Genomic DNA, 15,339 nt, shown 5'->3' on the forward strand with positions numbered 1-15,339 from the left:
TCCTTGTTATCTTTACCACCTTGTTTCAACGTGTGTTCATGGCGCGCTGCCTGTCATCACCACAACAGCTGTAGACTATTTTGTCACGTTCCGTCGCGCTAATGAAACACTATGGTATTATTATGTCATGTCAGCAGTCAGCACTATCAGAAGATGTAACCCAGGTAAAATAATCTGTCACTCTGCAAGTTTACTTTACAAGAAATTCTCTAAGGAGAGAATACCAGCACTCACGGACATGTCATTTGGTTTAAGGCACTTTATATTATTTTATATTCTCACAGTATGCTGCAGAGCAGACAGCACAACATACAGTATGCTGCAGAGCAGACAGCACAACATACAGTATGCTGCAGAGCAGACAGCACAACATACAGTATGCTGCAGAGCAGACAGCACAACACACAGTATGCTGCAGAGCAGACAGCACAACACACAGTATGCTGCAGAGCAGACAGCTCACAGTATGCTGCAGAGCAGACAGCACAACACACAGTATGCTGCAGAGCAGACAGCTCACAGTATGCTGCAGAGCAGACAGCACAACACACAGTATGCTGCAGAGCAGACAGCTCACAGTATGCTGCAGAGCAGACAGCACAACACACAGTATGCTGCAGAGCAGACAGCTCACAGTATGCTGCAGAGCAGACAGCACAACGTACAGTATGCTGCAGAGCAGACAGCACAACACACAGTATGCTGCAGAGCAGACAGCACAACATACAGTATGCTGCAGAGCAGACAGCACAACACACAGTATGCTGCAGAGCAGACAGCACAACACACAGTATGCTGCAGAGCAGACAGCACAACATACAGTATGCTGCAGAGCAGACAGCACAACACACAGTATGCTGCAGAGCAGACAGCTCACAGTATGCTGCAGAGCAGACAGCACAACGTACGTGTTTCGGCGTATAGCCTTCGTCAGCGTTATACTATGCTGTCAACAACAGAAGTGTCACATTGTATAGTGTCCGTAGGGTGTCACACCTTCCTCTGTCCGCGTTGATGCAAATAACATAGCCAACAAGAACCCAAACGTGCAGTCATAGTAGACAAATTCACATATATATATATAATATTAAATATACACATCACTTTGATAATCAATAATGCATTGAATGGCAATCTCTGAGTCCTTTAGACAATGTAATACAATAAAAAGATTAAATGTGCAAAAAGGGCAGCAGGTAGCCAAGTTCTTAAAGGAGGGGATGGGGGTCAGGGTTTATATTGGAGGTAGTAGAGAATGTAATGTTCTTTCCTTGATGAGAAGACAGGTTGAGCAACCAACCAAACTAGCAAAACACTTGTTAACTAAGAAAAAGCATGTCTTAGGGCCTCTCTTCTCAATGAGAATTCAATTGAAGTCCACCCCTCTCTAAAAAGGTTGTCATAGAGCACCGAAGTCTGACGTCACTTAGAGGTAGAGGGCACCAACACACAGCTTCATGTATTTTTTTATTTGCATTGAAATCTCCATAGGGCGATTTTAGGTCGCTTCATATAAGAACTGTGTTTGAAAAATAAACCGACCACCCCGGCCTTTCTGTCAGGGGAGTGGCTGTGCGTCGTTAATGATGTCCATTCATATTTGATACAGCCAGTTTCTGGAGAAAATGGAACTAATGTGGCCGCAAAAGCCTTGAAACTACATATGAAGGCAATGTCGCTGCTAATATACGTCACGCCCAGCTGTCAACACATTGCGTTCCTGAGATTCCTCGTTGACGTAAGCTCAGCTGGTGGTGACTCGACTCGTACTAACCACGAAACATTCAATATCAATAAAATAAAAATAAACATAATTGACATTCAGTTTATGTTGTGCGACGGGCAGATGCAGCCACCCGCCTACCCGGAAATGTAGTCTCTGGGTTGTTTGACTCGTTTCTAACGCTTATTTTGTTACTCTTTGGGTATATTTGTACATTTCCACCTTCAGTCGATGCTTCATATCCATATGAGTGAAAAGGCCGGGGTGATCGGTTTATTTTTCAAACACAGTTCTTATATGAGGCGATCTAAAATCCCCCTATGGAGATTACAATGCAAATAAAAAGTACATGAACCTGTGGACTGACGCCCTCTACTGACAGTGATGTCAGGACTTTGGTGCTCTATTGCAGCTACACATAAAAGACAAAGGTACAAATAGTAGCCTGAACACTTAATTCATTCGGGATAACCCTAACATGGCAAATGTTGATCAAAGTCACAATTCTTTCTCTAATTGTGTAGACTTCTTTTAAATGTAGTAGGCCTAATGCAGATGTTTAACAATAATTTAACAATCCTCTCCTGTCTCCCCACAGCACCATCTGGTACGAGTTGCATGCACGCGAGTGGCCTTACAAGACTCAGCCTGCAGAGGTGATCATGTGGCAAGTGGGCAGCGGGGTGAAGCCCAACCTCACGCAGATCGGCATGGGCAAGGAGATCTCAGTAAGGACTTTCAGTTTCCTGAAAACGTCGTGTCTTTTCACACCGTGTGGTCGTGAAAGTGTCGTAAAGGGTTCATTCATCATCATCCATCAACCAATGGAAGGTTGTTTTACATACCGGGATGTTGTATAATGTTGCTTTTATACAACAGTTACCAACAAAATACCATGTATAAAAATGCACTCTCAAAATAACAAAGTTTTTGCGAATGTCATCTCTGTTTCCTTGGGAATAAAATTAAGCAGTATTTCACTCGAGGGTGCTTTAAAGTTTAATGTCATTATTGGCATTTCAGTCCAAACTAGGCAAGAGCTCTACCGACTGAGCTACCCGGACACAAAGTACTAGTAGAGTCTGAGTAGTAGGCCTACTCAGACTCAAAAAATGTCCTCCCTGGCAACACTGTTTCCCCCACAATGTGCCATTGATGAATCCTTTGTGTTTATTTGACTTTTAATTAGTACAATAACTTTATCCCTGTCTTTTGGCAAATTAATTATATAACAAAACATAGCTATTTTCAGCTATCAAACAATTAATTGTCAATTGAAATGAATTAGGACATCACAAGCATGGATAACTCTGGGTAATTTGCTGAAAAGGTTTTGCATTAATTCATACCGGAGTCTAAAAATGTACTACTTGTTGTTTCTCAGGACATCCTGCTGCTCTGCTGGGCTTTAAAATGTACTACTTGTTGTTTCTCAGGACATCCTGCTGCTCTGCTGGGCTTTAAAATGTACTACTTGTTGTTTCTCAGGACATCCTGCTGCTCTGCTGGGCTTTAAAATGTACTACTTGTTGTTTCTCAGGACATCCTGCTGCTCTGCTGGGCTTTAAAATGTACTACTTGTTGTTTCTCAGGACATCCTGCTGCTCTGCTGGGCTTTAAAATGTACTACTTGTTGTTTCTCAGGACATCCTGCTGCTCTGCTGGGCTTTAAAATGTACTACTTGTTGTTTCTCAGGACATCCTGCTGCTCTGCTGGGCTTTAAAATGTACTACTTGTTGTTTCTCAGGACATTCTGCTGCTCTGCTGGGCTTTAAAATGTACTACTTGTTGTTTCTCAGGACATCCTGCTGCTCTGCTGGGCGTTCAAACAGGACGAAAGGCCCAGTTTCTCCAAACTGGTGGAGTTACTGGAAAAGCTGCCTAAAAGGAACCGTCGCCTTTCCCACCCAGGGCACTTCTGGAAGTCAGCTGAGTATGTCAAATGATTAGGGCACTTCTGGAAGTCAGCTGAGTATGTCAAATGATTAGGGCACTTCTGGAAGTCAGCTGAGTATGTCAAATGATTTAGGAACACTTCTGGAAGTCAGCCGAGTATGTCAAATGATTTAGGAACACTTCTGGAAGTCAGCTGAGTATGTCAAATGATTTAGGAACACTTCTGGAAGTCAGCTGAGTATGTCAAATGATTTAGGAACACAAAACAAGACTGTAAAACTGAAAAAAACAAAACAAAAAACGAATACCACCTCCTTAAGTGTGCACTGAATCCAAAAGCCAGCCCCAGAGATGAAAACTGCCCCATGGTGTTGTACGCTGCCTGTCACGGAGTGTTGACATGCTGTGTGATGAATTGACAACCCAACTTCTCAAAGCATCTGGGACTCATATTTTCATTTTTTTTTTTTTTTAATGTTTGACTCATAGATGATCTTTTGTCCACGTTGTCTTTTACAACTGATCTGTTTTGTTTAAACTATTTTGTTCTGTGGCTTTTCTTTCGTTGATGTATTTAGTTTTGATCATTTTGGACGGAGAGAAAATCTAAGTCAATTTGAGACCATCAAAAATGTGTAAATGTTTTTCTTGACATGTCATTTTTAGACTGAATGTAATCGTACTGTACATCCTACAATGTATTTTATACACAAAATTTACTTTCCATCCTCAGTGTGATGTTCCATGTGTATCTGTACTATAGGTGTGCGTGCGTGTGTGAGCGTGTGTGTGTGCGTGCGTGCGTGTGTGCGTGCGTGTGTGCGCGTGTGTGTGTGTGCGTGCGTGTTTAAAAGCTTTATTTAACTGACAAAGTAAGAGAGGTCCTCTTGTTCTTTACGGTACCATGTGAATGTGAAGAAGCCACCATCCTAACCTCGTTAGGGGGTTTGGTACGGTGTGGGAGACTGTTCTCCACTTTGGCCTGTCAGTACTTTGGTACGGTGTGGGAGACTGACTGTTCTCCACTTTGGCCTGTCAGTACTTTGGTACGGTGTGGGAGACTGTTCTCCACTTTGGCCTGTCAGTACTTTGGTACGGTGTGGGAGACTGTTCTCCACTTTGGCCTGTCAGTACTTTGGTACGGTGTGGGAGACTGTTCTCCACTTTGGCCTGTCAGTACTTTGGTACGGTGTGGGAGACTGACTGTTCTCCACTTTGGCCTGTCAGTACTTTGGTACGGTGTGGGAGACTGACTGTTCTCCACTTTGGCCTGTCAGTACTTTGGTACGGTGTGGGAGACAGCTAGACTGTTCTCCAGTTTTTTGGCCTGTGCTTTGAATATATTGCCTGTGAACATAAAAGTGAGATGTTTATAAACAGCAGCGTCTTGGTATTAGGCACATGCCGTTTCGCTGTTGGGTCGGTTGCCACGCCGACAGGCGGAAAAAAAACACTCCCTCACGCAAACACTCCTCTGTGATAAACACACCACTGACACTTGAAATGTATCTCATCTTCCCAGAACTTGCTCCCCTCTTGCCCCCCCCCCCCCCCCCCAGAACTTGCCCCCCCCAGAACTTGCCCCCCCCAGCCCAGATAAACTAATCTAGTACAGCTACAGCAGAACAGAATATGATCAAAATGGAGACCGATATGCGGTTGGATGTTGTTTGATCATTACAGTTTATAGTGAAATCAATGGGATTTCGTGTAGAGTTGCGGTGAGAAGATTATTTGGCTGATGAAAATAACATCATTTTACAATGTTTTCAATTGTGGCTATTTTGAAACTGTCAGTCGTGGGTCTGTTTCTCTCTCATTTTTATCACACGATTTTTGCAACCCATTTCTTTACCCAGTGTCAATTATCTAATGTAATCCTACACTTCCTCTGCCAACCTGGGGATGGGCAACGGAGTGACCTCATGCTTACTTCTATGCATGAGGAGTCCAAGCTGCTTCTTTTCACCTGACAGGGGGGAGTTTCCCCGGCCGGACGTAGCGCGTGGAAGGAACACGTTATTCCGACCAGTTCCTTTCCCTTCCATCAGGCGCCCCGGCTGGCCAGGGGGAGGTAGTTTAGAGACCATGTGAGGGTACCTACCCTAGGGGACACGGGGAGAACATGTGAGGGTACCTACCCTAGGGGACACGGGGAGAACATGTGAGGGTACCTACCCTAAGGGGACATGGGGAGAACATGTGAGGGTACCTACCCTAAGGGACATGGGGAGAACATGTGAGGGTACTACCTACCCTAGGGGACACAGGGAGAACATGTGAGGGTACCTACCCTAGGGGACACGGGGAGAACATGTGAGGGTACCTACCCTAGGGGACACGGGGAGAACATGTGAGGTTACCTACCCTAGGGGACACGGGGAGAACATGTGAGGGTACCTACCCTAGGGGACACGGGGAGAACATGTGAGGTTACCTACCCTAGGGGACACGGGGAGAACATGTGAGGGTACCTACCCTAGGGGACACGGGGAGAACATGTGAGGGTACCTACCCTAGGGGACACGGGGAGAACATGTGAGAGTACCTACCCTAGGGGACACGGGGAGAACATGTGAGGGTACCTACCCTAGGGGACACGGGGAGAACATGTGAGGGTACCTACCCTAGGGGACACGGGGAGAACATGTGAGGGTACCTACCCTAGGGGACACGGGGAGAACATGTGAGGGTACCTACCCTAGGGGACACGGGGAGAACATGTGAGGGTACCTACCCTAAGGGGACACGTGGGTCGTTTCCTGATGGGTTTTTGACATACAATGATATACATATTTTAGTGAACGTTGGGCCCGCGGCAACATTGATTTTGATTTTATTTAGTTTCCGGGTTTAAAAGGTTCCTGCTCGCGTTAGTAAAGTGACTGTTAAGCCCACTTTATACTTTGTTATACGACCACATTGTGCAACAAAGTATAAATGAGCTCTTACATGGCTAAAGGGATCTCATATTCATATCGTTCTATCTGTATAAATTAATATCCCAGGAATAAAGGAAAGCCACACTTTGAGTTTATGTCGTCATCATCATGGATTCAAAGTATGTCTTTCTTGCAGTGATGTAGTTGTTGAAACCTTGTTTTGTTTCTTATAACTTTTACATTTTAATCTCTATATCTACATGCTTAATAGACTATGATCAGTCAATGAAAGCTATTTCTTTCCCCCACACTGATATGTTGAGCTACAGCTTGTGTGTACTGGCTATGTAGTATTCATTCTAAAAAGAGATGTACCGGTATTGGGTATGCCATCATTTTTAATCATTTGAGGCCCAAGTTGTTCAACTGCCTTAGGTCTGGATGTTCCCTCATTCTAGACATATTGGAGGACTTCGTTCTAAGTAGGCCTACGTTTTTAACCACTCTTTCCTGAGTCGAACATTCGGTGAAAATAGCAGATCTACAAGCTCACAACGCATCACAACACCACGCATTGTAGAGTTGTAGATCTGCTATTCTCAGTGAAGATTTTTTTTGAGTGGTGCAACCATAGGGTGCAGCACTCCAATGCCTAGCTACGTGTGTCTCTGGCTGTGCCCTGACCCCTATGCCTGGCTGGGGTCTGAGCACGGAAATAGCGTTAATAGCGTTCGTTCACCACCAAGTGTCACTGTTGCGCAGCCTAACACACCCACACACACACACACCCACACACACACACACACACACACACACACACACACACACACACACACACACACACACACACACACAGGCCAGGGAGGAGGGCTTAGTACAGTACAGTATGTACAGTACAAGTACAGTACAGCACCACTCACTTCAGACAGGTCTGATTTTTTTGTGTAGAGGGGGAAAAAAGCAGCAGACCATGCATTGAGCTCTGGGGGACCCCGCGGTCAACTGATACTTAGGGAAAGTAAACTTTTCCCAATGTGAAGACGATGGCGTTTTTAGTCCAAGGAGTGTTTTTTTTGTGCAACAGAAATCCTTGCAATGGATTCAGAATCTTGAAAAAGGATCGCGTTTGACCCCTTCCTTCACATGCTACTTAAAGCAGAATGAAAATGTGCAAATTCCGCCTGCATAATGCTTGTTAACTCCCCGACTTTCAGCAGCTGTCACAGCATTTCCCATGAAGGGAATTGGGTTGGAACAAATTCAGAGGTGGTGCTAGACACCTTTTATGAACACATTTTGTGAATGAAAGCTATTGGTAAGCATTTATTTTGCAAATTTATTTTGTCACACATTTGGCTAACTTTCCCTAACTATAAGTCCTGCATGGGGTTATAAACCAGTGGTTCATGTAAAGAACCCCCAAATTGATTTTGTTTTGCCCCGCGGACCCCCATTTGAAAATGATTATGCCAGGGACCCCCATAAGAGAAGATTTTTACGGCTCTAGCAGTGATTCTCAACCACTTTAATTTCAAGGACCCCCCAGTTTGACATGCATTAGTCTACGGACCCCCATTTAATGGCATTTCTATCTCTGGGACTCAATGTTCATTTTAACTCAGAGAGTGTACAAATGGAACCAAACGGACCATTTGGTTCCATGTGTACACTCTCAGAGTTACAGACCCATAAGGTCCATTTGGTTCCAAGCTATCATTTAGCTGGGGACCCCCTGGAACTCCCTCAAGGACCCCTAGGGGTCCCCAGGAACCCACTATGGGAACTACTGGGTTAAGCAGTTAAAAGCCAAAGTACGACATTATTTACATGCCTGCTTAAGATTCACTTCTTTTTTCCACGTTGAAAGACTCAAAGTGAGATTTGTCAACCCTTTGGATCACAACTCTACTGTACCTGAAATGAAATGAAATCTATATTTACCCAGGGTATCTGGGCTAAGCTCAAGAACTTGTTTCCAGCCAGGCCCTGCTCATAGAACACATTTCATCGTAGTGGTTCAATGCCTTGTTCAAGGGCACTTCAGCGGTGGTAATTTTAACGTGTCGGACGGCTGATTCGAACTGGGAACCTTCCGGTATCAAGACCGCGCCGCTATCCGTTCGGCCACCGCTGCCTTAACCCATTCTTGGCGGGAACCCCTTTTGGTGTTTTAAAGCATTATGTTATACTTTAGCTATTGAAAAATAGCAGATCTACAAGCTCATAGCGCGCCACCGAGTTGCGCGCTACGAGCTTGTAGGTCTGCTATTTTTGAAAAATCGTGAAAATATTAATTTCAGAAAACTGGAGGATTTAGAAGATTTTTTTTTAAATTTCGAGGTCAGGCCAAAATGGGTTAAAGCTAAATTATTACGTTCAATTGGGCTAAACTTTCCCTTTAACATGTTCTAGAGAAAACATATCAGAATGCTGAAGACCATCCTGGGCCACTTTTTTAATATTTCACAAGGATAGTATTTGAAATATATATTTAGAAAATAATAGCAACATGGAATCATATCATATCCTGGTTTGGAGGGTGTGGCATATTGTACAGTAAGGACTTGTATACTGCTTTTGGATTTTTTCTAGCCACGGCTAACAAGCATAGAAATGATGTAAAATAGCCACTTTACGTATATTATATTATACACATCTGCCAGTGTTGGAAAATGCATACGAAACAATTTGCTGCTGTTTTTTGGAGTACATGTGTCTATTTTGGAATTTTTCTGGGAATTCAGATATTGTAAGTGGATCATTTATATTTGTACTGTTTACAAATTTCAAGTGCATGAAGATGGGCTGTTGAAGGATTTTGTTCCTTGTTATGAAAAAATGTAAAAAAATAAACAAATCCTTCAACGCCATATAGATATCTATTAGAACATATACTAGAGTATAACGTGAGCATTTGCAATCTGATGAACTGTGTCCATCGAGGAGTATGGTCTCCGTACCACCAACAATGATCTTCAAGCATTGCAATTTTTTTTTCAGAAGCTTTGCTAAGAGAATGATTGTTATATTTATAGTGTAATAATTTACACTCTAATAATTTAGAGTGTATATAATATCCAAGTGTAAAAAAAAGATGAAAAAAATAAAATAAAAATAAAATAGACGTTACAACCTGTGCTGGAATTGACCACAACCTGACTGGAAAACAATCAAAGATTTAATATCAGTGCCAAGTGTACATAATTGGATTGTAAGACCATGTTTTTCATCACTTGCTGTATTATCAAGATTCCATATGAATTTTGACATTTTTTTGAATGTATAAATATGTGTTGTGCTTTTTTTTCGCTCCTTATGTTTTCATTTCCCCTCGGTTTCCTTATTCTAGCTGCATTGATGCTGTACGTGTTTCTTTTTCATATTCAGTTCCTGTATTGTAGAGTCTCTATAGCTCCAGAAAAGCTCGTATTTAATGATGCCTTATTATGGTCCATAGCTTAGTGATGAGTAGATTTTGAACACAGGCTCTTTATTTTGCACTCATCCTTTACAAAGTGTCTGAAAATAAAAAAAAGTTGTTTTCATTTTGGACGTTCTTTGGTTTCATTTTGGTCATCATTGATCTTACCCCTCTTCACTTTTTCACATTTTACACCCAATTACTTTGGTTTCATTTTCCTCCTACACAGACCGTGCGTGCCTAAAGTCATACCCCAGAATAACAAAAGATAACAGATTTTCTAAATTACTTTTAAGCACAAAATAAACCACAGAATTGACACACATGGTGGGTCATGGCTGAGGCAAACAGATCATCTTGCATACATTTTATTGCTCAAGTCAACATAAAATTTGCATTTTAATGAGTGAGAGTGAGTGAGTGAGTGAGTGAGTGAAGTGAGTGAGTCAGTCAGTCAGTCAGTCAGTCAGTCAGTCAGTCAGTCAGTCAGTCAGTCAGTCAGTCAGTCAGTCAGTCAGTCAGTCAGTCAGTCAGTCAGTCAGTCAGTCAGTCAGTCAGTCAGTCAGTCAGTCAGTGAGTGAGTGAGTGAGTGAGTGAGTGAGTCAGTGAGTGAGTGAGTGAGTGAGTGAGTCAGTGAGTCAGTGAGTGAGTCAGTGAGTCAGTGAGTGAGTCAGTGAGTGAGTGAGTCAGTGAGTGAGTGAGTGAGTGAGTGAGTGAGTGAGTCAGTGAGTGAGTGAGTGAGTGAGTGAGTGAGTCAGTGAGTGAGTGAGTGAGTGAGTGAGTCAGTGAGTCAGTGAGTGAGTCAGTGAGTCAGTGAGTGAGTCAGTGAGTGAGTGAGTCAGTGAGTGAGTGAGTCAGTGAGTGAGTGAGTGAGTCAGTGAGTGAGTGAGTCAGTGAGTCAGTGAGTGAGTGTGATGGGCCTGACATACCTGTGACTATAGGGCAGTTACTGACATGGATACTGACACCATGGGGTGTCAGTATAAATATATTCCTTCAATAGGCCATGCAGCAGACCTTTTTCTCCTTCATTCCTTCATCCCTGTGAGGAACAAATGAGCCCAGAGACCATAAGGTTGAAAAGCTGATCTGGACAAGCTGTGATGCTGCATAATATGGCCTCAAATCGCTCATTCCCCAAAGACATCAGGTCTGCGTTTACGCCTCCGTATAAAAACGTCTGGGTTTCCGAGGCTAACGCCTCCGTAGCTTGTCTCAACTCCACTTTGAGCAAACTAATTTGCAACAGTACTGGTGTGTGTGTGTGTGTGTGTGCGTGCGTGCGTGCGTGCGTGCGTGCGTGCGCGTGCGTGCGCGTGTGTGTGGGACAGGGAAGAGGGAGGGGTGGGGGGTATACCCCTTCTGCTGAGCTGTAAGATTCACATCACAGAGCCGCAGCAAGCTCGCCAAGACATGAATGCTTATTTTAAGTTTTGAATCTAAACTACTTTAATCCTGGCTTCCCTATTCTGGGCATGTCATAGGGCAGGCGAACATTCTGTGAAAGTATAGGCGCCGCGAACATTCAACAAGCAATCTACAAGCTCACAAGCACGCACATCATTGTTGTAAACTCTAAGTACTGGACCCTCGTCTGTACCTGTGTGTAGGCTGGGTGGTGTGTGATACTCCGGTTGAAGTATTCCTTCGGTACGGCGACTGCGGCGGCGGGCCCGGGAGAACAACAACGCGACACGAGACAGTATCACGCTAAAGGTTCACAAAGTTTATTACACAAACAGGAACATATATAGTGCTGGATCATAATGACGTGACAATAAGATATGAGACAGAATAACGTGCCTACTGCAGCAAGGCTGACCTTGCTGCCGCTGAGATGTCTCTCGTAGCCTACACTGTTAAATAATTTGCTGTGAAGTCACAATAAATTACTGGCTAATAATTGCCGTACTTTCACAGTAAGTTTCACAGTAATTATCTCACAGTAAATTACTGTAATTTCACATCTGTGAAATTACTGTAATTTACTGTGATTTACCAGTATGTAGTACAGTTATTTACTGTATATATTATTACCATTACTGTGAAAGTAATGTAATTTACTGTGATTTACCAGTATGTAGTACAGTTATTTACTGTATATATTATTACCATTACTGTGAAAGTAATGTCATTTACTGTGATTTACCAGTATGTAGTACAGTTATTTACTGTATATATTATTACCATTACTGTGAAAGTAATGTCATTTACTGTGATTTACCAGTATGTAGTACGGTAATTTACTGTATATATTATTACCATTACTGTGAAAGTAATGTCATTTACTGTGATTTACCAGTATGTAGTACAGTTATTTACTGTATATATTATTACCATTACTGTGAAAGTAATGTAATTTACTGTAAATTGACATTATATCTAATACAGTAAAGTATTGTAAAATTAAATTTTTAACTGTGATTTTACCATACATACACAAACATGCTTTGCGGATCTTCTAAAAGAAAAACAAAACTTTATTAATTTAAACTTTTTATTAACAATTAAAGTGCAACGTGCAACATTTCAAATGGACAAAGAACAACCACATCAGTCTCACATAAAGCCCTGCTATACTCAGTGGAGTTTTTTGAGTCCCTTACGGAGCTGTGTGTGGGTGGGTAGTACAGTACAGTAGAGGGACCGCCACACGGTAACTCTGTCATTTCTCGGGGCGGCACGCCCGGAACCGGCCCGGCCCGGAACTCCCCCCCCACCCCCCCGGGAACCCCCACACGGAGTTGCACCACTCACTTCACACGAGTGTCTACAAACACTCCTGGAGTTTGGATTACACCAGACCAGCATAGGCCCTACTGCAGTATGAAAACTGGTCGTCATTGACTTCAGTAATTTAGGAGGAGGCTGCAACACAGTTTTCCTGTGAAATTCCAGCAGTTTTTGTGGACTATAAATCACCTGACCTTGAATCAGCAATTCAGCATGGTGTTAAGTAGATACTACATTTTGAGTTTTGGCTGAACTGTTTCTTTAAATGGAGTAAAAAAACTAACAAAAACACTTTACCACCATTAGTAATAGTGACACACACACGCGCACACACATGCATGTACGCGCACACATGCACACACAAATCATAGGCAATTTTACATATCCAGATAAGAATGGCTGGTGGAGTTAGACAAACGAGAGTAGGGCATCAACATCCATTCAAAGTCCACAGGTTTTCTCAAAATGGTATGAGTGCGTGTCATATTGGGGTCCTGAATACCATCATTATCAACCATTCAAAGTCCACAAGTTTTCACATGCTCACGTATGGGTTGAATGGGTTGATACTCCACGCTTCTTCGATTTGGAGCCTCTCTCAGGGTTAATGCCCAAGAAGCACCTGTAAACAATAAGGCAAGACAACAACTTTTAGTTTTACATAGTTTTATATATTGCATCATTTATACAAGGCACATGCAGTGGTGTAAACCCTACACCACAGAAAGAAAGTAGTACTGAAATCTAAGCAACATTGATACAAGTATACAAGTATCAATGTTGCAAGCAATCCAGTACAATGTTAATTTCAGTGTTACAATACCTTTGGAAAACTCCAGAGTGCACGTGCCATCCTCAGGATACTGCAGATGGAAGTTGTAGCAGCTCGCGAAAACCGCAGATATCCCATTGATGATCCCATTGTGTGGTCCCATCACCACTTGTTCTTCAATAGACAGCATCCAGGCCCTAGGCTGCATCATATCACCTAAACAGTGGGTACACAATGGGTACCCATTATGTGATATTGTAAAGAGGTGAAATGCTAAATGAACAAGAGCAGAATTTAAATGATCAGCAACATGTGAGTTGATACTGTGATAAAATCCAGATCAACAGTAGGCCTACCTTGGACAATCAAGCAGGATCAAGCAGTGGGTGCTCAGTAATTTCTCTGTCCTCTGCACATCAGCAGCTGTGGCACATGCCTGTAAATTAAGACATAACTGTAACATACTGTATATCTATGGTAGTATAGATTCAACATGTTCAAGTGCGTAAAAGACAGTCCACTGGAATCATAGGGAACATTGTCAACATGTGAATGAATGTGATTTAGTGTAAACGTGAACTATAGTCTAGTGCAGCCACAGGTTTAAACTTAAACCTTACACTTACTTGTGAGGGTTGGAGAGGCGACAGCAACAGTCCTACACGTAAGCAGATGCAACAAATGATGAATACTAGATAGAGAGGGGAAGAGGTAGATGAAGTATACTTGCTGGAGAAAAAAAAAAATCAGTTTGTCAAGCAAAATTATTAAATGGTGTAACTTGTACCATTCTGCTATTATAGACCAACTTTCCATCGCCACCCACTAATGCTCAGATGAAGATAAAAATACCATCAATTTTCGATACTGGATTGGTACAGTACAGGCAGTACACAATACATATCAAGTACACTGTATCTCAAGTTGGAGTACACAGACATGGGCAACTCATGATTATAACATAACAATCATATTGGCACTTTAGAGCTTAATGCACAGATTATCTTTTGATTTTATTGTTGAATGCATTGTTAGCTGAGACTAGTCTGGCTAACGGCTGATGCGGTCTGGCTTTAGCCAGGCTAAGCTGAGATGGCCACTTAGCCAATGAGTTCCACCTGGGGAGGAAGGTTTGGGGGTGTGGACTGGTAGTCATGATGGGCAGGTGCAATTCGAACCCGGGCTCCCCCAGAGTTGGTGTCGAAGTGTCCTTGAACAAGACACTGAACCCCTAATTGCTCCTGATGTGCTGGTTGGTAACTTGCATGGTTTCCGCCACCATCGGTGTATGAATGTGTGTGTGAATGGGTGAATGTAATGCACAATCTATGTAAAGCGCCTTGGATAAAGGCGCTATATAAATGCACCATTTATAGGTGCAATAATTATGTTTGAGAAGTGCAATAACATGGAGTTTTATTACTGAGGTTTGAATTGAATGCCTAACAATATGGGCCTTTCTCGGCCCCACCCTTCTCCCATCGTTTATATATTGTTTATAAAATGTAACTATGCTTTTATTAGTATTTTTGGGAATCGATCAACTAACTAGGTTTTAATAATAATAATAATAATAATAATAATAATAATAATGAATGTTATAGCCCCACTGGGAGGAGACCAAGGAGGGATGGAGGGATTACATCGACTCACTGGCCTTGGAGCATCTCGGGATCCCCCAGGAGGAGGTCACTAATGTTGCTCTGGAGAGGGAAGTCTGGAGCTCTCTGGTGGAGCTGTTGCCCCCGCGACCCGACAAGCTCACACCGACCAACTCATTGGAGGCAATGTTTCGGGTTCTGTGTCTTTGCCCAAGGACACTTTGACATGTGGACAGGTATAGGAGCCGGGATTCGAACCGCCGATCCAGGGATCATTGGACGACCGGCTGTACCTCCTGAGCCACAGCCA

The 15,339-nt window shown here is 42.9% G+C and overlaps 1 protein-coding gene across 1 annotated transcript in view; it reads left to right on the forward strand.

Annotated features, from left to right (window-relative positions):
• The window catches only part of ksr2 (kinase suppressor of ras 2), a gene marked incomplete at both ends in the record, with an annotated part of 170,082 nt that extends 166,412 nt beyond the window's left edge, over positions 1-3,670 (forward strand). Inside the window, 2 exons of the mRNA XM_079517141.1 lie at positions 2,322-2,451; positions 3,524-3,670. Coding sequence (XP_079373267.1) covers positions 2,322-2,451; positions 3,524-3,670 — 277 coding nt within the window. The remainder of the gene's footprint in view (positions 1-2,321; positions 2,452-3,523) is intronic.
• Between the last annotated feature and the right edge of the window lie 11,669 nt (positions 3,671-15,339).

The sequence above is a fragment of the Electrona antarctica genome (assembly GCF_951216825.1).
Source record: "Electrona antarctica genome assembly, chromosome: 12".
In the NCBI taxonomy this organism is placed as follows: Eukaryota; Metazoa; Chordata; class Actinopteri; order Myctophiformes; family Myctophidae; genus Electrona; species Electrona antarctica.